The sequence below is a fragment of the Pseudorca crassidens genome, chromosome 13 (genome assembly GCF_039906515.1).
Source record: "Pseudorca crassidens isolate mPseCra1 chromosome 13, mPseCra1.hap1, whole genome shotgun sequence".
NCBI lineage: Eukaryota > Metazoa > Chordata > Mammalia > Artiodactyla > Delphinidae > Pseudorca > Pseudorca crassidens.
Genome location: NC_090308.1, coordinates 12,148,210 through 12,173,955, shown reverse-complemented (window position 1 = coordinate 12,173,955; position 25,746 = coordinate 12,148,210). Strand labels below are relative to the sequence as shown.

The 25,746-nt window shown below is 40.3% G+C and overlaps 1 protein-coding gene across 8 annotated transcripts in view; it reads left to right on the top strand.

The window, feature by feature from the left end:
* Window positions 1-18,533: 18,533 nt before the first annotated feature.
* SCAF8 (SR-related CTD associated factor 8) overlaps window positions 18,534-25,746 on the top strand; it is a 198,385-nt gene continuing 191,172 nt past the window's right edge. For 5 of the 8 annotated variants that reach the window (XM_067701707.1, XM_067701706.1, XM_067701709.1 and 2 more), the window contains exon 1: window positions 18,868-19,232. In XM_067701707.1, the coding sequence (XP_067557808.1) occupies window positions 19,203-19,232 (30 nt within the window). In that variant the 5' untranslated portion in view covers window positions 18,868-19,202. Of the gene's footprint in view, window positions 18,812-18,866; window positions 19,237-24,878; window positions 24,944-25,746 lie in introns of those variants that run through there. The other 3 variants (XM_067701713.1, XM_067701711.1, XM_067701712.1) reach the window with 3 other exon arrangements.

Sequence of the window (25,746 nt, the reverse complement as noted above, 5' to 3'; positions counted from 1 at the left end):
ACAAAAATAAACAAATGGGACCTAATGAAACTTCAAAGCTTTTGCACAGCAAAGGAAACCGTAAACAAGACCAAAAGACAACACTCAGAATGGGAGAAAATATTTGCAAATGAAGCAACTGACAAAAGATTAATCTCCAAAATTTATAAGCAGCTCATGCAGCTCAATAACAAAAAAACAAACAACCCAATCCAAAAATGGGCAGAAGACCTAAATAGACATTTCTCCAAAGAAGATATACAGACTGCCAACAAACACATGAAAGAATGCTCAACTTCATTAATCATTAGAGAAATGCAAATCAAAACTACAATGAGATATCATCTCACAGCAGTCAGAATGGCCATCATCAAAAAATCTAGAAACAATAAATGCTGGAGAGGGTGTGGAGAAAAGGGTACCCTCTTGCAGTGTTGGTGGGAATGTAAATTGATACAGCCACTGTGGAGAACAGTATGGAGGTTCCTTAAAAAACTACAAATAGAACTACCATATGACCCAGCAATCCCACTACTGGGCATATACCCTGAGAAAACCGTAATTCAAAAAGAGTCATGTACCAAAATGTTCATTGCAGCTCTATTTACAATAGCCCAGAGATGGAAACAACCTAAGTGTCCATCATCAGATGAATGGATAAAGAAGATGTGGCACATATATACAATGGAATATTACTCAGCCATAAAAAGAAACAAAATTGAGCTATTTGTAATGAGGTGGATAGACCTAGAGTCTGTCATACAGAGTGAAGTAAGTCAGAAAGAGAAAGACAAATACCGTATGCTAACACATATATATATGGAATTTAAGGGGGAAAAATGTCATGAAGAACCTAGGGGTAAGACAGGAATAAAGACACAGACCTACTAGAGAATGGACTTGAGGATATGGGGAGGGGGAAAGGTAAGCTGTGACAAAGCGAGAGAGGCATGGACATATACACACTACCAAACGTAAGGTAGTTAGCTAGTGGGAAGCAGCCGCATAGCACAGGGAGATCAGCTCGGTGCTTTGTGACCGCCTGGAGGGGTGGGATAGGGTGGGTGGGAGGGAGACGCAAGAGGGAAGAGATATGGGAACATATGTATATGTATAACTGATTCACTTTGTTATAAAGCAGAAACTAACACACCATTGTAAAGCAATTATATTCCAATAAAGATGTAAAAACGCAAACAAACAAACAAAAAACTGAAGAACAGACTCCTTAGTAATCAGACTTTTTTTTATGGCTATAGATATAATGACATTGAGAGTATACTGATTAAATCTTTAGATGAGTTAAAACTAGAAGGCTACTGGATTTGACAGAATCACAGTCAAAAAGGTAGTAGGTTGAAAAGGTAGTAGGTTGATGGGCTTAATCTAGGAGAATAAAGTTTAATGTAGACAAATGTAATGGCTGGAACTTGGCCCAGGAAACCAACCACGCAGGAGTACAGCTTAAGAGCAAGAAATGCGATGTGATATAGATTCTAAAAATAGCAAATGGAATTTTAAGTTATCCAAAGAGAAGTATAATAGAGGCCTTCATAGATCAGATCCTCTCTGAGTTGGGCTGTCCTTATTTATAGTATTTGAATTGTAAAACAGTACTCTGGAGCTGATCTGAAGACATGGGTTTGGCTGGTAGAAGATCATATGAAGAATGACTAAAAGAAGTGGGAAAAAAGTATAGCTGTTTATGTTGAGTAAAAAACATGACAGTTTTTTTGGGCTTCCCTGGTGGCGCAGTGGTTAAGAATCTGCCTGCTGATGCAGGGCACGTGGGTTCGTGCCCCGGTCCGGGAGGATCCCACATGCCGCGGAGCAGCTGGGCCCGTGAGCCATGGCCGCTGAGCCTGCGCGTCCGGAGCCTGTGCTCCGCAACGGGAGAGGCCACAACAGTGAGAGGCCCGCGTACCGCAAAAAAAAAAAAAAAAAAAAAAAAAAAAATTACAGTTTTTTTAAATGTTCTTTGAAAGATTATATTGTGAGACAGGAATCAAATCTACATAGTGTCACTTTGGGACAGGCCCGAGACAAGTGGGTGAAAGTACTATGGCAACATACTTAGGCTCAGTTTGAGATAGAACTTTATAGCAAACAGAGCTGAAGTCAATTGGATAGTAAATTGGACTTGCCCATCACTGGCACCACAACAGCAGAAACTGTATGACCCCTTGTCAAAAATCCACTTAGGAGCTAAGCACTGGTGTATGCTTGCATTCTTTTCCACGCTGAGATTTTATGAAAAACGAGTGAGGGGGAAGGAAATATAGGTTTGATGCTTTATTGAGTTAGAAATGAAAAAAGTCAACTTAGCTGTTTCTGGACAGTTAATCAGTACTTTACAAATCATGGCCTTGTTTTCAGCAAGGCCTAGGATTTGTCCTATAGCCTACCATTTTACTTCTCAGATCCCTTGCCAGGGAAGAAAGAAAATATAAAATGGTGGTTAATCAGATTTGCTATTCTGTTGTATCAAAAATTGGAAAGGCTTAAGCATCCAATGGAACACTTAACTGTTATCGAAATCTTCCCATTTTCTATGAATTTTAATTATTCATTCCATGCCTGTATTTGGTACCATAGATTATGGATAATTATTTGAATGCTACAAGGGTGAAATTTCTTTTATGATTGATGTTGAAGTTTAATAACAGAGTCTTTAACTATTGTTACATTCTTGGTTACATGACAACTTTTGGGGATAGAAAAATGTTCAGCTTTGTAAGAATACTAATAATTACGTTCTTTAATTAATTAAAATAATGAGGTGATCTCTTCACAGATTTATAGTTTGAAGAATAATCTCTAAAAAGCTAGTTTTACAATAAATTTTACAAAGTAATTTTGAGGTGCTAGTTTAAAAGACCCAAGAAAGGTCACAGTCCCTTGCCCCCTCCTGCCCTCACTTCTCCCCTTATCCAGCGGCAATTCCACAGCCACTGTTTTTATCCTCAAACACTTCATCCTCAGCTTCCTTGCCCTTCTCTTGCCTTGTGATTCCTGCTTGGTTAAATCACAACCCTGAGTAAGTCCAGCTCTTGCGTCCTCCGAGCCTTTACCCACGTGGCTGACTGTGGCTAGAGAACCATGCACAGCCATGTTGACAGTCCTCACTGTGAATCCACAGTCACTATTCTTGAATGGGCCCTTCGTGCTGCCTGCTATTAACACCACCATCCCCTTCTCCTCCTAACACTGCCTTCCAGATCCTCACTCTGTGCAACTTCCTATTTCACTAAGAAAACAGGAGACTGTCTACCCCAGCCTACCACCGCATCTACCCACTGAACTGCATCTCGGTGGGACCCTCTGCCTGGCCTCCCGTTACTATGGATGAGCTGTTTGTGCTCTTAGCCAAAGCCAATTCTTGAGGGCCTTTGAACTTGCCATTCCCTAGGTCTAGAACATGAACAGTCTCCCTCACTTCATTAGAGTCTATACTAAAATATTGGTGAGTCTCTCCTATTTAAAATAGCAACCTCCAGCCCCACTTCCAGTCTCCTTCCCTGCTTTATTTAGCACTTATCATCAAAAAATATTTCATATATTTAGCTTGCTTATTTTGATTATTGTCTATCTCTCCACAGAAGACTCAATTTCAAAAAGATGTCAGTTCTTTCTAATTTATTCGTAAATTTAGTAGGATTCCAGTAAAAGTATCTAAGGCTATGTATGAGAATAGGCGAATGGATTTTAGTTTCATATATAAAAAGAATCAAGAAATAAGATAAGAAATCTTTTAAACAGAAGAGCAATAAGATGGAACCAACCATACCATATAATAAAATATATCATAAAAGCCTAGAATATCAGAATAGTGTTATAGAGAAATATTAATAGACAAAACCGATAGAGTAGAACAGCATGTGGGAATTTAACATAAAAGAAAGGTTGTATCGCAAACCTTTGAGAAAAACATAAACTTTTCAATAAATGAGTTGGAGAAAATTCAGTAACCATTTGGGAAAAAATAAGAGTCAAATCCAGAGCAAAATGTAAATTTAATGAGAATCCCAGAAGATAATTTTGTTGGTTTTTGTACTATGTACTATGCTTCTAAATTCCAAATAAGAAATTAGATGAATTGGAATTGTCAAGAAATTTGGAAAAATAAGACAATTAAGAAAACTGATATTATCAGATATTAAAATAATATAAACCTATGGTAATAAAAAACTATGGACTTGACACATGAACAGACATCTACATCTACATCTGTGCTCATGCCTTCCTAGAACATAATGGATTCTCTACACAAGTTTGTTGAAGATAGAATATAATCCTCAACTCAGTACGGTATTATCTTTAAATTATCTCCTGCCGTATAACTTAATTATTCATTATTCTATTGAAATTTGAGTTGTTTTCACTAATATAAATAATGTATCAGGACTTCCCTGATGGTGCAGTGGTTAAGAATCCGCCTGCCAATACAGGGGACACAGATTCGAGTCCTGGTCCGGGAAGATCCCACATGCCATGGAGCAACTAAACCCGTGCGCCACAACTACTGAGCCTGCCCTCTAGAGCCTACGAGCCACAACTACTGAAGCCCACGTGCTAGAGCCCGTGCTCCAAAGCAAAGATGAGCCACTGCAATGAGAAGCCCACACACTGCATCGAAGAGTAGCCCCGCTCACCAGAACCAGAGAAATGCCGCGTGCAGCAACAAAGACCCAACATAGCCAAAAATAAACTAATTAATTAATTAAAATTAAAAAAAAGAAACCAGTAAAGTTATTAAAATAAATAATGTATCAATGAGCAAATTTAAAGATAATGCTTTATTGAGTTGAAGATTATATTTTGTCTCCAACAAATGTGTATGTGTATATGTACACACACAACACATACATACATATAATTAAGTTTAAACAATAAAGTATGTGTGTATACATACACACACACACACACACACTAGGAAATGCAGATATTAACATGGATGAACATCACGAGCATTATATAAATGAAAAATTGAAAGGTACATTATTCTACTTAGATGAAGTTCAAAACATTGCAAAACCAAAAATAAATTGTATAGGTATACATACATATAAAATAAATCTGTAGGAAGAAAAGCAAGGTCACAGTAAATATTCATTAATATGGTGGTTACTTGGTGGGTGGAGGGGAAGTGTTTGGGATTTGGGATGGGTATAAACAGGAAGTGGGTACCAGAATAAGTAGCAGGCCTGAGATGCTATCCTTAGAAAGACCTGCTTGTAAGTTTAGACCTTGGCTAGCGTCTGGGAGCTTAGATTTCATCTTGGGAGGGTTCCCACCATTGCCTAATAAGAGTGGCTCACAATATGGTTTATGCCAAACACCTGCTTTCCATCCGGAAGTCTTGAATTTTGGTACATGCCAGGCAGAGGGAGCTGCATGTGCAGTTCCCAGCGAAAACCCTTGGCACTGAGTCCCTAATGAGCTTCTCTAATAGGCAACACTTTACACATGTTGTCACGACTCATTGCTGGAAGAGTTAAACCCATCCTACTTGACTCCCCTGGGAGAGGACTCTTAGAAGCTTGCACCTGATTTCCTTGTGCCTTTTCCCTGTGCTGATTTTGTTTTGTATCCATTCACTGTAATAAATCATACTGTGAATATGACCTGATTCCGAGACTATGAGTCCTCCTAGCTAATATCAAAGCTAGTGTTGGTTTTAGAAATCCCTTTCAGTGAGGGCTATACAGGTGTTCTTTCAAAAATTTTTATATCTTTCATATATTATAAATATTGCATGTATTTACCGATTAATCAAAAGGAAAATAAAAGGTGAAATGAATAGGAGTTACCCAAGTAAAGATGAGATGTGATTGTGTAGAAAGCGTTCCAGTAAAATGAAATAGCATGGCAATGTCTAGAATCAAACCACAGAATATCTCATTCAAGGAACTGAAATTATGAACAGAGGAATCAGAGGAAATGGTAAAACTGGAGAAGTAATCAGAAGTAGCCGTGGTTGTGATCTCCATGAAAAAGTCTTCCCAGTTCCTGCCGACCCCATCTTCCCTCCATGTACTGCCCCTTCTCCTCCTAATTTTCATCTATGGTGTGATGCAAACGTTGAGACACCTTTTTTTCCCATTAGCATCCCCTTTTTTCCATTGCCGTTTATTAGAAAGACTATGAATTACCTTGGTACGTTTTTGAAAATGAATAAACTATATATGTGTGGGAATGTATACACATATGTGTATATTTCTGGATTTTCTAGTCTTCTCTGTTGATACGTAGGTTGATTCACACTCCACCACCACACGACATTATCTTGAAGCTATAGCTTTATAATAGTATTTTAGATCACATAGTAGACGTCCTTCCAATTTTCCTTAAAATTGTCTTAGGTATTCTAAATCCTTTTCATCCTCATATATTTGGAATCAGCTTGTCTATTTCTAAGGGGGGGAAAACCTGCTTTTTAAAAAATTGCACTGAACATTTAAAACATTTTGAGAAAAACTGACATCTTAACAATATTGCCTTCACGCCATGAATGAGGTTATCATTCTTGCTTGGATTATAATTCAGTAATATTTTATTTTGTTCAAATTGTTTCTGCTTTGGCACTGGGAGCTCTTTCAGTTGGTTCCTGTGTTGCTTTGATACACACCATCATTGTGTGTGTGTGCCTGTAGTTCTTCCCAGGTGTTCAGTGAGGATTTCTCCACTCCGGCTGATGAGAACTCAGTATCTCCTAGTTCTGGGAATTGTTCAGCTTTGGGCTCCCAAGTGCTTTTCTTTGCCTGACCTCGTAGAATTTTCTCTAGGCATGTGCTGCTTTGTAGTCAGCCAAAACTCAAGGTGACCTCTATGATGATTTCTGGAGCCCTTTCTTTAGGATAGATATATTTAAAAATTATTTATTTAGCTGTGCCGGGTCTTAGTTGCCACGTGCAGGATCTTCATTGCAGCATGCAGGATCTAGTTACCTGACCAGGAATCGAACCCAGACCCCCTGCACTGGGAGCTTGGAGTCTTAGTCACTGGACCACCAGGGAAGTCCCTGGAGCCCTTTCTCCACATAGCTCTCTCCGCTCTAGCATCCTGTCCTCCAAATTCCAGCCACCTGTCCAAAATCTGATCTCTGTCTCCTCAACTCAGTAAGACTCTCATGCTCTGTTTGGGTTCCTCCTCCCCACCTGTGGTCCAGAAAGAGCCACCAGGAAGAAAGTAGACGTGTTGCTGGGATACCGTTTTTATTATCCTTCTCTGTCTAGTGCCCAATGTCTGAAAACAATTGTTGCTTATGTTTTGTACATTCTCTAGTTGTTACTATAAAAGGCCAGTGCAGTACCAGTATTCCATCATAGGAGGAAGAACAACGCCCTCTACTAGGGTTGGCCAAAATGTTCGCTCAGGTTTGTCCATAAGATCGTACAGAAAACCCAAACGAAATTTTTGGCCAGCCCAATATTTTGGTTGCTATTTTACTTGGTAAATATTTCTGTAATCAATTACAGTTACTAATATAACTTCCATGTATGGGCATATAGAAATGCAATTGTCAGGGATTCCCTGGCGGCCCAGTGGTTAGGACTCTGCACTCTCACTGCTGAAGGCCTGGATTCAGTCCCTGATCGGGGAACAAAAATCCCACCAGCTGTGCGGGGAGGCCAAAATAAAAAAAAGAAATGCAATTTTCTTAAACTGTTAATAATTCTATAACTTGTCTGTAGATGTTATTAAAGCTTTATATTCAGATAGTTGTGTTAAAATAATATTTTGTGTGTTTTTCTTTTCAGTTCTTAGAATTTTTATTTCTTTGTCTTGCTGCATTGGTTTGGGTTTCTGGGATAATGTAGAATACAACTGGTAATAATGGACATCCATTCTTATTCCTGGTTTTAAAAGGAATGTTTGATATTAGCTGTAGCTATTTTTTTAAGATCCTGATTAAAATACAAGTTAAGGAAGCTGTCTTTTACAATTCGTTTGTGGTTTGTTTTGCGGTATGCTGGAAGAATGTCCCCTCCCCCCAAGTTATATTTACTTCCTAATCTCTGGACCCTGTGAATATCACATTACACAGCAAGAGTGAAAATTAATTTACATGGCAAATGATGTGATTAAGTTAAGGATCTTGAGAGGACTTTATCTTGAATTATCAGGGTTGGCCCTAAATGCAATCATATGTACCCTTAGAAGAGAGAGGCAGAGAGAGATTTTATACAGACAGACACAGAGGAGAGGTCCAGGTGTGGATAGAGGCAGAGATCAGAGTGATGTCACCATCGGTCAGAAAACATCATACAGAGTGAAGTAAGTCAGAAAGAGAAAAACAAATACCGTATGCTAATGCATATATAGGGAATCTTAAAAAAGAAAAAATGGTCATGAAGTACTTAGGGGCAGGATGGGAATAAAGATGTAGACCTACTGGAGAATGGACTTGAGGACACGGGGAGGGAGAAGGGTAAGCTGGGACGAAGTGAGAGAGTGGCATTGACATATATACACTACCAAATGTAAAACTGATAGCTAGTGGGAAGCAGCCGCAGAGCACAGGGAGATCAGCTCGGTGCTTTGTGACCACCTAGAGGGGTGGGATAGGGAGGGTGGGAGGGAGGGAGGCGCAAGAGGGAAGACATATGGGGACATATGTATATGTATAACTGATTCACTTTGTTATAAAGCAGAAACTAACACACCATTGTAAAGCAATTATACTCCAATAAAGATGTTAAAAAAAACACAAAAAAACATTAGGAGAAGCTGTGAGAGGCAAGAACTGACTCTCCCCTAGAGCCTCTGAGGGGAGCCTGACCCTGCTCACATTTAGATTTCTTATTTCTAGCCTTCAGAACTGTGAGAGAATTATTGCTTTAAGCCACCACATTCATGGTAATTTGTTATGGCAGCCATTGGAATCTAATATTGTTTTTATTTAGTTGTGATATTGAATCACATCAAATGCATTTGTTTTGCATCCACTGAAACAGTCATATAGTTTTTCTCTTTTAATCTCTCTTTTTTTACTCTTCGTTGCAGTGCACGGGCTTCTCATTGCGGTGGCTTCTCTTGTTGCGGAGCACAGGCTCTAGGAGCGCGGGCTTCAGTAGTTGCAGCGTGTGGGCTCAGTAGTTGTGCTGCATGGGCTTAGTTGCTTTGTGGCATGTGGGATCTTCCTGGACCAGGGATGGAACCCGTGTCCCCTGCATTGGCAGGCGGATTCTTAATCACTGTGCCTCCAGGGAAGTCCCTCTTTTAATCTCTTAAAATGTGAATTACATTAATTAATTTTTCTAATGTTAAACCAACCCTATATTCCTGTGATTAATCTAACTGGTTTATGATGTATATATGTATGAATGTATGTTTCATCTGTCTTTTCTGCTGATTCTCATTTATGGTATATAATCTTCAAATGTCGTCTCTAGAGCCTCCAGCTAGAAGAAATGCAGCCCTGCTGACACCTTGATTTTAGCACAGTGAGACCCACTGTGAACTCCTGACCTCCAGAACTGTAAGACAATAAATTTGTGTTGTTTTAAGCCACCAACTTTGTGGTAACTTGTCACAGCAGCAATGGGAAACAAATACACTCATTTCCCTTAAGGATTCATTTGCAGGATTTCCTTAAGGCCTTAAAGGAAGGACCAATATTTCAGAGAGGACGTGTATTTCCTTCTCCTAGTTGTCTAGGGCAGAGGTCCCTAACCCCGGGGCCATGGACCAGTAGCTGTCCCGAGGCCTGTTAGGAACAGGGCCTCACAGCAGGAGGGGAGTAGCGGTGGGCAGGCCAGCGAAGCTTCATCTGGCGCTCCCCCTCGCTCGCATCACTGCCTGAGCGAGCCCTGCACCCTCTCAGCACCCCACCCCTGCTCCATCTGTGGAAAATTGTCTCTCACAAAACCAGTCCCTGATGCCAAAAATGTTGGGGACCGCTGACCTAGGGGCACTACTAGCCCGGGAACTCTTTGAACTACATTAAGCGCTAGAGGTAACATGATTTTGAGCTGCAAATCCGTGTAAAGGCTAGGCTGTGTTATACTTTTCGCTATTCCCCTCTCTTCTTGTTCTGTTAGACAAGGAAAATTTTCTCAGAGTCTCCTGGGTGGAGAGAGATGTGAGTTTACTTCTGTTTCGCCCTAATCCTGGGTTGTAACCCTTTGCAGGTCTAGCCCAGTGTAAAGAGACCCTCCTGTTAGACTTTCCAACTTGGGGGCTCCCAGGCTCTGATTTCTGCCCCTTTTACCCCAGAAGGCTGTCAAAACCCAAAGTTCAAGTTTGTCTGGGATGGAAAATGCACCCAAGGCAGAAGCAATTTCGGGGTCTCTCTGGTTCTCACTTTCTTTAAGTTTTGCCCTGTTTTCAGCGCTTTTGACGCTTTTCATATTTTTCTTTCTTTTAGCCAGAATTTGTTGCGGTTTTCAGTAACGGGACTGATCTGAATAACCTAGCCCAACATATTCCCAGGCACCTATTAAAAATTTTGTCCTCTGAATCTGTCAGTTCTACCATCTAAACTTTTGGATGATCTGATTTTGCTGTCTTGTGTTTCTGCTGGCTCCCACTCACGATGCTTTGTTTTCCTGTTCATTTATTTGTTTGTTTAATTATAATCTCATTTTCAATAGACCTTTATTTGTCAAACTTCTTTGAAGGTTAGGTTGAAGTCACTTACCCCCAGAAAAAAATTGCAGTTGTATTTTCAATTGCCTGGAGGCATGCCGACCCAGTACCAATTAAAAATAATTCCTTTGCTTGAGGTTTTCTGCATCACCCAGGTATTATGAAGTGGACCACAAACATGCATGAGGTCTGACTTGTGGTTACACATTCTTGTGGGAATTTCTGCCCTCTCTTTACTCAGTTCTGATGTTGATACAGGAATTTCTGTGCCGCTCCCTCCTCCCTCATCCGCCAACACCTTTTGTTTTTGTTTTATTCTTCCCTTTACACTTTAACCACTTTGCTGATGGTTCCCTTTTGACACTTAGCTTTGTACAAGGTTCTTTTTATAAGACTAAGAGAGTAGATCTTAAAAGTTCCCATCACAAGAAAAAACAAAATTTTGTAACTATGTATGGTGATAGGTGTTAACTAGACTTATGGTGGTGCTCATTTTGCAATATATACAAATATCGAATCATCATCTTGTACACCTAAAACTAATATAGTGTTATTTGTTTAATTATTTAAATTAAAAAGACTCCATAACTTGGCCATCTCATGTCCTATGTACATATCAAAATCAAAGCTTAGTGACACCAGGGATTGGCAGTGTTCTGCCATTACAGTGCTTCCTTATTTCTCTAGACTTCTGCCTCTACTTTTTTTGGCTTCTAAGACTGCTTTTACTCTTTATCAACCTAGCAATACATTTAAAAAGAAAATTTAAATATTTTAATGAGTATTGGTAGTTGCTGTGCAATGGAGGTGTTTAGGAATCTGCTCTGTCATTCTGTCAGAAATTCATCATTTTAAAGTGTCAACAGTCTGCTGGAATTTAAGGGACTAAGGCTATAGTTCCTAAAGTAGGCACCATGGTGTCCTGACCTCCAGAAGTCCTTCCTGACCCGGAGGATAAGATTAGATTCCATTTCACCACCATTTTATGCCTTGAATGCGAATTCTTTCTGCCTTCATACTCAATTCTCTTTTATAACTCTTCTTGATTACTAACCCATTCCTCTCTACAAGCAGTTTATGTGAAGTAAGTCAAAATAACATGACAGGCATATGATCGTTAAGAACTTTTTGAACTTTACATAGCTCTCTTATCTCTTCTTATTAGAAGCAGAACAAAACAATAAAACAAAATCTTAACCCAGGGCTTCTCAGACAAAGATGGGCATTACATAGCAATAAAAGGGTCAATCCAACAAGAGAATACAACATTTGTAAATATTTATGCACCTAACATAGGAGCAGCTAAATATATAAGGCAAAAATTAACAGACTTAAGGGAGAAATAGGCAGTAGTACAATAATAGTAGGGCATTTTAATACTTCACTTACATCAGTGGATAGATCATCCAGACAGAAAATCAATAAGGAAACGTCAGCCTTAAATGACATGTTGTACCAGATGGACTCAACAGATATATACAGAATATCCCCTCCAAAAGCAAAAGAATACACGTTCTTCTGGAGTGCACGTGGGACATTTTCCAGGATAGATCTTATGTTAGGCCACAAGACAAGTCTTAATAAATTTAAGAGGATTGAAATCATCTCAGGCATCTTTTCCAACCACAGTGGTGTGAAACCAGAAATTAATTATACAAAGAAAACCAGAAAATTCACAAGTATGTGGAGATTAAACAACATGCTACTGAACAACCAATGGGTCACTATGTTGTATGCCTAAAACTTATATAATATTGTACATCAACTATACCTCAATTTTAAAAATATATAAAAAAAGAATGCTCAAAAAATAAAATAAAAAGAGGGAAATCCTGCCATTTGCAACAACATGGATGAACTTGGGGGACACTATTATAAGTTAAATAAGCCAGTCACAGAAAGACAAATATTGCATAATCTTACTTATCTGTGGAATTTTTTTCTGAAAAAGGTTAAACTCATAGTAACAGAGAGTAGAATCTTTGTTACCAGAAGCTGGGGGTCAGGGGAGAGGGGAGATATTGATCAAAGGGTACGAACTTTTAGTTATAAGATGAATAAGTTCTAGAGACAGCATGATGACTATGGTTAATAATAATGTAATATATACTTGAAATTTGCTAAGAGAGTAGATCTCAAGTGTTTTCATTTCCCCAAAAAAGGTGGTAACTGTGGAAAGCGATGGATATATTAATTAGCTTGATTGTGGTATGCATTTCACAATATACATCTAAACATCACCTTGTACACCTTAAATGTATATGATTTTTATTTTTCAATCATATCTCAAGCTGGGATGCAGGGAAGACCCTGTCTCCAAATACAGTCACATTCTGAAGTACTGAGGGTTAGCACTTCCACATATGAATTTTGGGAGACACAATTCAGACTATAAAAACACCCAAAACTGATTTTTAAAAAGTGCCTTGAAACCTTCTGACTTAGATTAAAATCTATACAAATTAACATATAAGGAATAAACTCAAATCTTCAGAAAGCCATGATTTTGCTAGTCTTATTATAGGCTTCAGATTGAGCCAAAAGATATTAACATAAAAACAAAATAGGTATCAGAGAGATATTTGCAGTGTTTATTCAATATGGTGTAGGAAAAAGGAGCACTGAAGCTTGGGTATACGTCAGGGGGAAGGATATAAAAGTTCTAGTCACTATAAGTTTCTTTTTACAATTTAATAATTCAAAGCAACTGTCAGATTATTAGTTTCCCAGCTACCTTGGTGTAGAAGACTTTGCCTTGAATAGTAGACATGAGAATTCCAGTCACTTGAATGAGATATATTATATAGTAAATCAATAAACTTGGATTCTGGGCGGCATATGTCAGTATCTTGTGTTTGGTTATTATTGGTTTGTCCATGAGGCTCTGATCTACTCTGGATGAATTAAATTGAGTTACTAATCCATCAACATATGAGGAATACAGTGGTCACAATGTATTGTCAAAATGTGAGGCCTTATTTGGACAGCCTCGTTGATGCCACTTAGCACAGTGCCCTCAATTTATAACAGCTGTTTGTAGCAGAAAGGTAGACAGAGTTTAGGGATATAAGAAAATACCTTTTGGGTGATATGACCTCTTTCATCATACCCTGAGTCTTCTCTCATTGTACTGCAACAAAATAATTTGGTCTCCTTTTCAATGATCTGAAATGAATGAAAATTCCTATAGTCAGAAAGTTCTTCTGTCATTTCACAATAGCTGCATAAAACTTTAAGGCAGGCGAAACAGCTCCTTCTCACCAGCAACTTGAAGTTATGTCCATTTGGAAAGTCTGGGGAACAACTGAAGGTTGTGTCTGTGGGTTGGGCATATACTTTGGGTCAGGAGTGTGTGTGTGTGTGTGTGTGTGTGTGTGTGTGTGTGTGTGTGTGTGTGTGTAAGTAGTAAGGAAAGATTCATTGTGAAGGAAAAAGACACAAATCTGTTGGTTTACTCATTGAGGGGCAAAGGTTAAGCTTAAATCAATATTCAAACTACAAAGCCTGGAAATTTAGAGATTTTTTTTTTTAAATCTTTGACCACTACTACTGATAACATGTGCTGTTTTACCTTTAGCTATTTGAAGAACCACTTCTTTAACAGAAAACAAAACACATCTGCCAAACTCAAAATTCCTACTTAATTTAAGTGAAGCTGGTGGAAGTAAAATATTTACTTTGTACCTTTAACATCTTATGATTCTCTCAGGAAATATACCTGGTTTCACTATCAAGTTTGGTGAGTTATACTGTGCTCATTTAAAATAATAAGATTGGGACCTCCCTGGCGCTCCAGTGGTTATGACTTGGTGCTTTCACTGCCATGGGCCTGGGTTCAATCCCTGGTTGGGGAACTAAGATCCCACAAGCCACATGGTGGGGTCAAAAAGAAAAAAATAAAATAAAACAATAAGATACAAAATTACCAAATTATTGAAATGGGGCAAAAATATTTTTTAAAAAACCCTTGCAATCCCAGCACCCTAATAGAATTATCTTTATTTTTTATATCATTTTTCAATCTTTGCATATATACTCTTAAAACTAAAATATCAATACATTAAGTTTGTTTTGTATTCTTTTGTATTTAATAGGCTAACATATGCATTTTCCCTTTCCTGTATTTCTAGTCTTATTCTAACCATTAAAAATATTTTAAAAATTGTGATTAAGCAAACATAACATAATATTTACCATTTAACTATTTTTAAGTGTACAGTTCTGTGACACTAAGTACTTTCATAGTCTTGTGCAACCATCATCCCCATTCATTTCCAGAACTTTTTCATCTTCCCAAAATGAACTCTATGCCCATTAAACACTAACTCTCCATTTCCACTCTCCCCTGGCAACCCCCATTCTACTTTCTGTCTTTATGAACTTGACTATTCTAGGTCCCCCATATAAGTGGAATCATACAATATTTGTCTTTTTGTGACTGGTTTATCTCACGTAGTATAATATCTTCAAGTTTCATCCATGTTGTAGCAGATGTCAGAATTTCCTTCCATATTAAGGCTGAATAATATTCCATTGTATGCGTATACCCCATTCTGTTTTGTTTGTCCATTTACCTGTCAATGGACACTTGTGTTGCTGCCACTTTTCTTTTTTTTTTTTTTTGCGATACTCGGGCCTCTCACTGTCGTGGCCTCTCCCGTTGCGGAGCACAGGCTCCGGACACGGAGGCTCAGCGGCCATGGCTCACGGGCCCAGCCGCTCCGTGGCATGTGGGATCCTCCCGGACCGGGGCATGAACCCGTGTCCCCTGCATCGGCAGGCGGACTCTCAACCACTGCGCCACCAGGGAAGCCCTGCTGCCACTTTTTAGTTATTGTGAAAGCGCCACTATGAACATGGGTACACAGATATCTGCTCAAGTCCCTGTTTTCCTTTCTTTCGGGTGAATCCAGAGGTGGAATAGCTGAATCATATGCTAATTCTATTTGATTTTTGAAGAACCATTGTATTGTTTCCCACAGTCTAATCATTGTAATTGGCTATATAATATTCCATTTTGTTTCTGTGTCCTAATTTACTAAACCATTCCCGAAGTGTTTCCTGAGGAATCTCAAGTTTTCATTTTTTTCACTGGATGGAAATTAGTTCTGGTTTAGATAGTGCTCCAGGTTTTTTGCCCTTGTTTAAAAATAACTCATATACATATATAGCTACTTCTGATGGCTGATAATTGTTTTTTGCTTACTGCCACCTCACAATGACTCCCCTTATCCAGGACGTGCCCTATCGATGGGACTAAGTCCTCTCTAGCTAGACTTCTGCTTTCCAATGTGGTGGCCACTAGCGTATATTTAAACTTGAGCCAATTAGAGTGAAATAAAATTAAAAACTTATTTTCTCAGTTGCGCATGCCATAGTTCACATGCATGATAGTCGCACGGAGCTAGCGCCACTGAATTGGGCGTCACGGATATAGAACATGTCCACCATCTCAGAAAGCTCTATGGCGAGGGCTGCTTCAGACTGTTTTTGACTCTGACCACTTGGTTACGGCTAAATTAGAGCCTATGAGTTACTTCCCCAAATGATTAAGTCCTAGGGGAAAGGCCAATGATAACTGCACTTGGAAGAGAATGCCATAAACTCTGGAATGTGAGTTTCATAATTCACAATTGGGAATATTGCTTCCAGTGGCTGGGCTACTCCTGCCCGCTATTTCCCACATTAATCTTCTTCAGAAAATGAATTATTGGTCTTAAGTTTCTCGGTGATGATCACCTAATCCAAGCTGGGTCAATCCAGTTCCTTACTTTCCTCTTAAGGACTTTGGAACTGGGAAGGAGAGGCTATCAGTCAGGTCCTCTAGATGTTTAGAACTATAAAACCAGGAGCGACAGTCATATCCCACTAAGTAAAACAGAGAGTGGATAAAGCAACAGAAAGAAAACTCAAGCTGGTAAGCAGATAAGGCTGCTTTAGGCTTTCTAAATTCTGGTTTGGGTGCCTTCCTTAGGCCCATCTGCATTCCTGACTTTGGAGAAAAATCTGCATCCTAATGGTGAATTCTTTAATGCTTAAGCTAGCTCGAATTGGTTTGTTACCTGGGAATCAGAATCCTAATATACATAGATACATAAACTACACACATGGGCATTGACATGTTCACATCGTAGAGGTGTGTGTAGTTGTGCACAAACTTTGCATTTACTCTTTGCACTGGGCCTCCAGATTCCCCTTTACCCTCCTCTAACGTTTCTCTACTTTTCCTCTTGCTTTACTTCCTTCTCACTAAAAGAGTGTGCTTAGGTTGTCCTCTGCCTATTTTATTTTTCTTTTCCGTCCCTTGGTCAAAATACGCCTTCTGCAATCCTTCTGGCTATGGAAGCTATATGAAATCAAGTCCTGTAATATGTTAACAATGGATTTAATTCTTTTTTTTTTAAATATAATTCTTTAGCTTGTATTGCATCTTAATCTCTCAGGCCTAAGTAATTCGGTCAACATTCATTCATGAATGACTGAATAAATAATCCCTCATAGGCCAGAGCGGCAAATGTTGAGTGGTAAAAATCTGGCATGAGCAGAACTGAGTGGGTACTTCCGCAAGTCACAGCATGCTACTGTAGATGAACTGATTAGGAGAAACCTCTGGCAGGAGGAAAGAACGAGAGCAACAGCACCCCAGAAGGCAGAGGCACACAAGTGTCCTAGGTAGGAAAGCACTCAGTGTTGTCAAGGAACAAAGGAGACCACTGTGACCAGAGTAAAGAGGACAGGGGAAGTAGTGTGAGCTGAGATAGGTAGGACCTTCGGGCCATAATAAGAGGTTAAGATAATATCTGAAGTGCAGTGGGAAAGTCTTAAAAAGATTTAAACAAGTGAGTGACCTGATCTGATTTGTGTATTAAAAAATTCCCCTCTGGCTAGAGTCTGGAGGATGAATGACAGGGACCAGTTAGTTAGGAGGCTACTGCAATTGTTGGCAAGAGATCACAATGGCTTGGCCTATGAACTTTGTGACACATTCGAGATTTTGAAAGTGGACATATAAGCTCTTACGAAAAAGTTATCCGTTTTACCTTCTAAGTAGCCAGCCACCGTATTAAAGCTGTCAATGAAGTAGGCTCTAAAAAGCAGACCCTAAAATGTCAAGAGGCGCCTGCCTTCCCCAGTTTCACACGGTTCTGGGCTCAGCTCTTACATTAGTACCTTGATTCCAACAATCCTCTAGAGAAAAATTCTGCCGTCATCTTTCCCCCCTTTCCTTTGAGTGAACTTCGGAGAAGTGATTGCTGAAAAATGACTCCCAGTAAGACGACAGTGGTGTTTGGGGTTCAGTGATACACCCCTAACTTTTAATTTAAATGCTCGCTTTGAATTTGGTATCGGTTATCTTACATTGCACGACGTGAGAGAGAAGGCGTTTTGCTAGCAGCATCTATTTCATCTAGGAAAACGGTATTCACCCTCTGCCTCTAAACCTAGGGCAAAATTCCTTTAGAATAATTCATCTTTCATAAAAGATGGGTTCTTTCGCCTATGGAAATCTTGTGCGTTCTGGGCACGGCTTCCCGCTGTACAGACAAATGCACTCATTGTCTAGACCACGCCGGTCCCCCCCGGATTTTATGCAGCGTGCATTTCCTGCACTGAGCTGCTTGCTCGCTGCAGGCGTGCTTCCCTCGTCCCCCTGCCCCCGCCCGGATCCAAAGCTTTTGTTTCTAACGTTTTCTCCCGACGCTATTAAAATGCTTGGGCACATCGTTACCAAATAAGTGGCTGACTAGGAGCTTTTCCGGCTGTTAACCTTTAGGCCAACGTCCAGTAAAGTTCTGAAAAGCAACTAAACCTCATGTAAAGGGGCCAAGCCACATGGAAACAACGGAAACGTGTATATTGCCTAAACTTGCCGGAGGGACATTTGGGATTTTCTTAGAGCAATGCTTTGCACTGGCCCCAAGGGCGCTCCAAGAGGCAGCAGCACTCGCTCCCGCAGCGGCGAGGAGGTGGGGTGCGGGTGAGGGGCAGGGACCCCGGGAGCCGAGATGAGCGGGGCCTCCTGGCGGCGACGCTCTGGCCCGCGCGTGCTCGATGGTTCCGCGCGGCGGCCCGGGCCTGCGCGGTCCCGTCGCCAGGGGGCGCGCTGGCAGGCGCCGCGGATCTCCGAGCTGCGCGGCCCGACTCGTGTCCGCCATATTGGATGCCGCAGCCGCTGCTGCCAGCGCTTCCTCCTCCGTCTTCGCCGTGCGCTGCTGGTTCCTACGGCCCGAGCGGCGGGGAGGTGAAACAGGAGCCTGTCGGAGGAAGAGGAAGAAGGGGGTGGAGAGTGTAGGGGACCGGGCTAGGGGGTGGAAGCCCGAGACCGAGCGGGGCGGAGAAGAGAAGGCGCCCAGCCCCTCCCCCGCCCGCTGCCAACCAGCCCCGGCAGCGCCTCTGTTTCCCGGACCGGCGCTCCGCCCGCCCTAGCGGCCATGCCGGGGCCTCGCTGCCCCTAAGGGAACCTTTCCCTGCCGGTGCTTGCCCTTCCCCTCCTGCCCGGGGTCGCAGCTGCCCGGCTTCCCGCCGGCGCCCCCTCCTCGCAGCCGCGTTGCCGCCCCCGTCTCGCTCTCCCCACCCAGTGCAGTGGCCGCCGCCTCTTCCGCCGCCGGGCTCCGAGCCTCCGCACCGACAACATGGAGGCTGTGAAAACCTTCAATAGCGAGGTTGGTATTGTACTTTAGCCTCCCCTCCTGCCCACGCTCCCCCCAACCCGGAACGAGGCCACTGCGGGAGGGTGGGCACTGGCCCGCAGTGCTTTTCAGGGTGGGGCGAGTGGCGGCCTAGCTGTGGCCGTGGGGGAGGGGTGTTTCTCTGCCCCGGCGCCCCTCCCCCGATTCCGTGGGCGGAGGGCTGGAAGAGGGCCGCCCCGGGGCGGAGGGAGGTTCCGGTGTCTCCAGCAGAGTACTGAGTGGCTGCGGGGCTGGAGGGAAGGCCCGCTTGGGCCCTCCCCCGGAGGCTTACGGCAGGTCTCTCCGGGTCAGTTCCGCCGATGCCTGGCCCGCCCATCTCTTTCCTGGGCCTGCGGGATTTTAACTGGAGGCCGGGCATCACCGCCCAGACCTTTCCCGGGTCCTTAATGAGGCAGGCCGTGCTCGGGGGTAGTGCAGGCAGAGCACCTACAGGGGTGATGACCTGTGGTCACCTTGCAAGTAGTGTTTGTTTATAATTGAGATATTGTTGGCTAGGTAACCTGCCAACTAGGGACTTAAGCTAAGGGCATGGTTGATCGGGAGGCGAGATTATTCTGCAATTTCTCCTATTCTTACTCCCCCCCCTGTTCTCATCATCCGACATAAAGACAGGCAGGGTGAGTTGTGCATGCAGAGGGAAGATGCTGGAGAAGCATTTCCCACGGGCTCCTTCACGTGTCGTATATAGGGCTAGATTTTTAACAAGCAGGTGTCCAGTTTTCACTGTTTAGTTGAGTTCACTAGTCTGAAGGGAGACAAGTTTTGATAAAATATTTTAAAATCTTTTAAAACTCCGGTAGGAATAGACCTTAATGCTAACATTAAACAAGCATTTAACAAGTACATATCTACACAACCAGAGTTATCCTTACCTGTATGACTTATTTAACAATATTTTAATGTGATGTTAACTAAATTTATATAAATTTTATGAACTTTTCATGTGGAAGTGCTAATACTCCATTCAGTAGTATAATAGTGATATTCTGAACAGGGCAATACTTTAAAAAGCTGTTTTACAATTTTGTTTTCCAAAAGGAGAAAACTCGTTTCCTCCTCCCTCCCACCGTCCCTCTTTTCTCCCTCCCTCCCTAGAATTGACGTTTTGGAAACTTAGCAAAGAGGCTAAAAGTTAGATAATATGTGAATTAAACTCTCCATATTAGACTAGATAGCAGTGACACAGTTACATGAAAGCAAGCATTTTTTTTGGAAAGGATTTTCTTTTTCAATACTGGATTTTCTTTTTTTTTTTTAACCGCTTCTTGATACAAATTAGAGCAGTAGACTTGGGAATCTTTTCCATTTTTTTATGGATTTATAGCTGATAATTTGGGTCAGATTATAAAATTTGGTTCCACCCCACAATACTCTTGTCCTTAAAATCTGGAATAAAAAGTAAGAATACTATATGTTCCAGTTTATCGCTAATAGTTTCATGGCTCTGCAGGGGGGAAAAACAACAGGTCTGTAGCCTTTTTATTTGCTACATGTGGTGCTATAGCACTAAGAGAATGTTAAAGTGTTTTTTTTTAATTATAAAAAATATCCTTTCTCTTATTTCCTTCCCATTATTTGTTTACCCTACGCCTTTTTGTTGGGTGCCTCTCCTATTTATCTTGGGGGTTCCTAATATGTACCGTCCTCCATTCCCAGCCCTCCCTGCCATGTGGTAGATACAAACAAGTGGTTAGTACACTGTGGTTGGTCACTGTAAAGCGTGGTGGATTACAGGTGTTAACAATTGGTTTTTCATTTTAGCATTGATGTTAAGGGTAAGGAGTCTAACATTTAAATGGCTGGCTTGATGCTTCAACTCTTCTCTCAGCTAATCTTCATAAGAACTTGAGATTTGTGGTAGTATTCTCATTTTAGTTTATGTAGCACTCTCTCTTTTCCCCTTACGTATTTCAGAGACCTTAAAACATCTTTTAACTTCCTATTTACTAATACGTTCGCACTTCACCATATTTGAAAATGGGGTTGGCTTAAAAATTGTAGCAGTTAACAGTCATAGAATTGAGGAAGGGCAATAGATTTTGAAGGAGATTCAGAAGAATATACTTTTTTTTTGCTTTAAACTGAAAGTACATCATCCTGTTTTTTTCTGATTTCTGAATATAGTTTCTGTGAATATCTATAACACTTGCTGATGTAGTAAAAGTTTGTTGTTGCAAGGAAGTATATAGTGGGAAATAGTTCAGTAATGATGTTTTTCCATTAAATCACGTTGCAAAGTGCAAAAATGAAAAAGGAATCTGAGTTACAGGATTAGGAGAAAAGGATGTTTTAGAATGTTTACTTGCAGTGAATTTGGCTTTTAAAGGCATCTATCCTTGGGCTGAGCCCAACAGAACTTTCTCTGGCAAGTTTAAAGGTATCTTTGAAGCACTGAATTGTCAAGAAGTGCCATTTGCTTGATAAGGCACCACAATTTAGCTCTATATGTATAATGTTTAAAATAAGAAATGCTTAGCTTTTATAACTTGCTAATTATCAGGTTTTTCAAGATTAAAAAAAAAGACAAGCAAGCAGATCTTGGCTTGAAAACAGGAATGTGCCAGAGATTTTAAAGTTCAGAATGTAGGCTTTTAATCTGCAGATAGTGGCTAAGTCTCAGTCTGAACGTGTGGGGTCTTCTGCAGGATATGTCCGAGTCATGATGGCGTGTCTGCCTCCCTGCCTCCCTCCACCCCCCCAACCCTTTTCTCAAAGGGGCTTTGTGCCTCCCTACCCCTTTTCAAATGCACTGTCAGAAGATCCTTTACGTGGTAAATCCCTCGTACGTATCATGAGTTAAATGAGATTGAGGCTCAAGAACTGATATTTTAAGTGCTCATTGTGCTAGTTTTGTGGGAAAACTTTAATTTCCAGTTAAGCATCATCCTTGTGATAAAAGTTTTCAGAACTAATGTCAGTTCTGAAATGATGAAAGAAAATTTGTCCAGGATGGAATATAAGATTCCCTAACGGTCAGTGCTTGACCTGAGCGGTTAATTCCAGAAGAATTATCATCATTACAAGGTATTGTAGTTACTGCTGCTCAAAGATGGTGGCATTTATTTGTTATGATGGTTTAGAGTTCTCACCTCAGTGGAAAGGGTCTCATCTTTATCTGTTTACATCTGTGGATTACGTTAGGACCACAGTTGATTACTGGAATGCAGCAATTTTATGTGAGCTACATATTTGTACTCTGTCCGTAAGACTCCTCCTGTATGGAGGTTATTGTGGTAGCGTTTTTGTTTTTGAAAAGAGGGAAAAGAGAATAGCAATACAGGACCCTTTCCTTAGAAAATTATAACTTAATTGGAGAGGGCATTTTAGTAATATAGGAACTCTTAAAATAATATGTGGAAAATATAAGAATCTCTTATGCATTATAAGAATCTGTTATGCATGTATCAGGAAAACTATTGCAGTTTAATTTTTGAATTTACCTTGGTTCTTAAATTCTTTACTCATCTTTAGGATATCTAAATTCTTAGTGTCTTTTGTTCTTAGGATCCTTTGGTTAGTCCCATAGCTTACTCTTTGTTTCAGGATGTAGCCCATTCCAGAGTCACTTTAACACCCAGTACATTTTCCTCTTCTGTGCCTTGTCTTTCACATCAATAGTGAAATCCCATCTTCATTTTATTCCATTTCCAAGTTTGTATCCAGAGTGTTCATTTGGTTAACTACAGGACTTTTAATACAGTCTTTCCACCGATATCTAGTAGTAGGCATGGTTTGGTAGAGAACAGTGGGAAAGGTAACGGGAATAATAAAAGCATGTGAAATTTGTTTTTATATTTTCCCCTTGTGGTTCAGGAAAGGGAATTTATGTGAAGTAGCTATAAAACGTTGCCTTTTTCTTTTCTTTTTCATGTATGGGGGAAGTCTCTCTCTCCTTTTTCTCTCCTGTTTTGATTTTCCAGTGGGAGTTTTAATTAGTCTTTTTTTTTTTTTTTTTTGCGGTACGCGGGCCTTTCACTGTTGTGGCCTCTCCCCTTGCGGAGCACAGGCTCCAGACGCGCAGGCCCAACGGCCATGGCTCACAGGCCTAGCCGCTCTGCGGCATGTGGGATCTTCCCGGACCGGGGCACGAACCCGTGTCCCCTGCATTGGCAGGCGGACTCTCAACCACTGGGCCACCAGGGAAGCCCCAGTGGGAGTTTTAATTGTAACAATTAGTCTATCTTTTTTGTTTCTACCTTGTGAAAATCCCTTAAAGACGTAGCAGTCTTGGTGTTATAAAGGAAGGAAGCCTTCACTAACCCCTCCGTGCCCCCAGTGGTTTAGGTCAAGGTTTCTCAGCCTGGGCCCTATTGATATTTTGGGCTGGATAATTATATGTTGTGAGGAGCTGTCCTGTGCATTACAGGATGTTTAGCAGCAACCCTGGCCTCTACCCACTAGCTCCCCCATTGTGACAGCCAGGAATGTCTCCAGATACTACCAAATGCCCCTTGGGGGGCAAAATCGACCATGGTTGAGAATCACTGATTTAGGTCCCCTGTTAAACTGTCTTAAAACACTGTGCTTTTCCTTCTAGTGATAACTACAATTTTAAGTAGTTAGCAGTAATCTTTCCCACCATATTATAAATTACATGAGGACAGTGACCACGTATCTTTATTGCTTCATATCCTTGGTACATAGCATAGTGCCTTAGTACATAGTATATGCTAAATAAAGATTTCTTGAATGGATAGCTTGATGGTATAGTAGGTAGCTGAATGGCCTGGACCAAGGCAGTTAACATTTCTGGACATTTGGTTTTCTCCTCTGTGAAATAAATGATTGATTTGAGATTTTTAGGTTCCCTATTAGTTGGGAGATTCTTTGACTAAATATGAAATTAATGTTTTGGAGGACTTAGTATGTATAAGCATTATTTTGAAGGTCATTTTATGGCATTGTAGGCGTATAGGAGTTTAGATGGGAAATTTAAAATCAAAACTCTGATTTGTTTATGATTTTCACTTCTTACTAAGAGGGGATAGTGGGAAGGGGACTATTCCATTGAAAGTTCCAGTTAGATTTAATCCATCCTAAATTTTATATTGTATAATTATGCTATTTTCAAATCCTTTTTGCTTTGTTTTTCATTTTAAAACAACATATGGTAAAAGTTGTGTTTTTAACTAATTTAAAAAATTTAGAATACAAGGATAATTGAGACTGTTAATAATGATTTTGGGGACTCTGAGAGTGTTTCAGTCATTCAGGATTAAATATAAAAATTTTTTGGCAACATTGAAATTCATAAGATATATATAGTTCAGCCGTTCTACTTTAGGCTAGCATTGAGTTTGTTACAGTAATTTTGATTGGCATTTAGGGGACATCTGTATTCCCCAGTCTTCTAAATAGTCATATTTTATGATCACTTGCTCCATTTTTTTAGAAGTATAGTTGGCTTAGAATTAGTGCTGGTATTGCTGCTTGTACATGGAATTTTAGGTATTTCTTCTGGGCCAGTTTTCCTGTTATTGGACAACAACTAACTCATAATGGTTTGAGAGAATGTAATCAATCTTGACCTTGAACAGTGGCTGAGCTCCTGAGCTCTTAAGTGAGCTCATTTTATCTGGTTTTGTTTTCTCAACATCTTTCTCTACTCCTCTCTCTCAGGATTGTGCCTCTCTACTCCTGCTTGTACAGACTGCTTTTCCAGCAGCATGGACACAAGAAGCATAGTAAGATGATTATGACCCACATAAGGCAGGCCCTTTGGAAAATACTTAGGGTTAAATTGGTAGTGAAATGATGTCTTGATTATATGGGAAGTACTTGGGAAGCAGAATAAAGTTTGTCACTTAGAGTATGTTGGTAATCTGAAAGAGAACATGTAGGGAATAAGTTGAATTTTTCACAAAAAGTAGGTTAAGTGAAAAAAAAGTTACTGTGCTTAGTAGTGAGTATAAATCATATCTAAACTCTTGTGCATTTACTTGCATTCTGCTCCGTATAGTTTTTTGTATAAGAAATATTACTTATGTATATAATGTGAGTAAATTGCAAATCTCTGAATTTGGTGGTAGGAAGTAAAATACATCTTATATTTTGAGGAAGTTCTTCAAACTATAAGATGACAACAGATCATTGACAGATGTTGTGTAGTAATGGAAAAACAAGACTAAATCAAATTTTTGATTTTCTAATTATAGAGGAGCAGATTTTGTTAGCGGTACTATTATGAGAAATAAATGCTGGTGAGAAATGTTTCTGTAGCTTCTGATTCCTTGTCTGAGTTAGTTCTATCTTAAGTTTGATGGTAAACATGATGCATTTGATCTTTCTGATTCTGGTTTTATGCATTTATTTCGTCTTTGTAATTCTGCTTTGCCAGTTTCTGATACACCATATTTTAAAGTCAAGGAAGGGTATGTAAATATGTACGGTATCTACTGTAGGTCAGGAAATACGTTAGGAACTTTGACACTATTTAGTCAGAATGGGGAATATAGATTATTTGTTCATGTTTTTAAAAGACATTTGT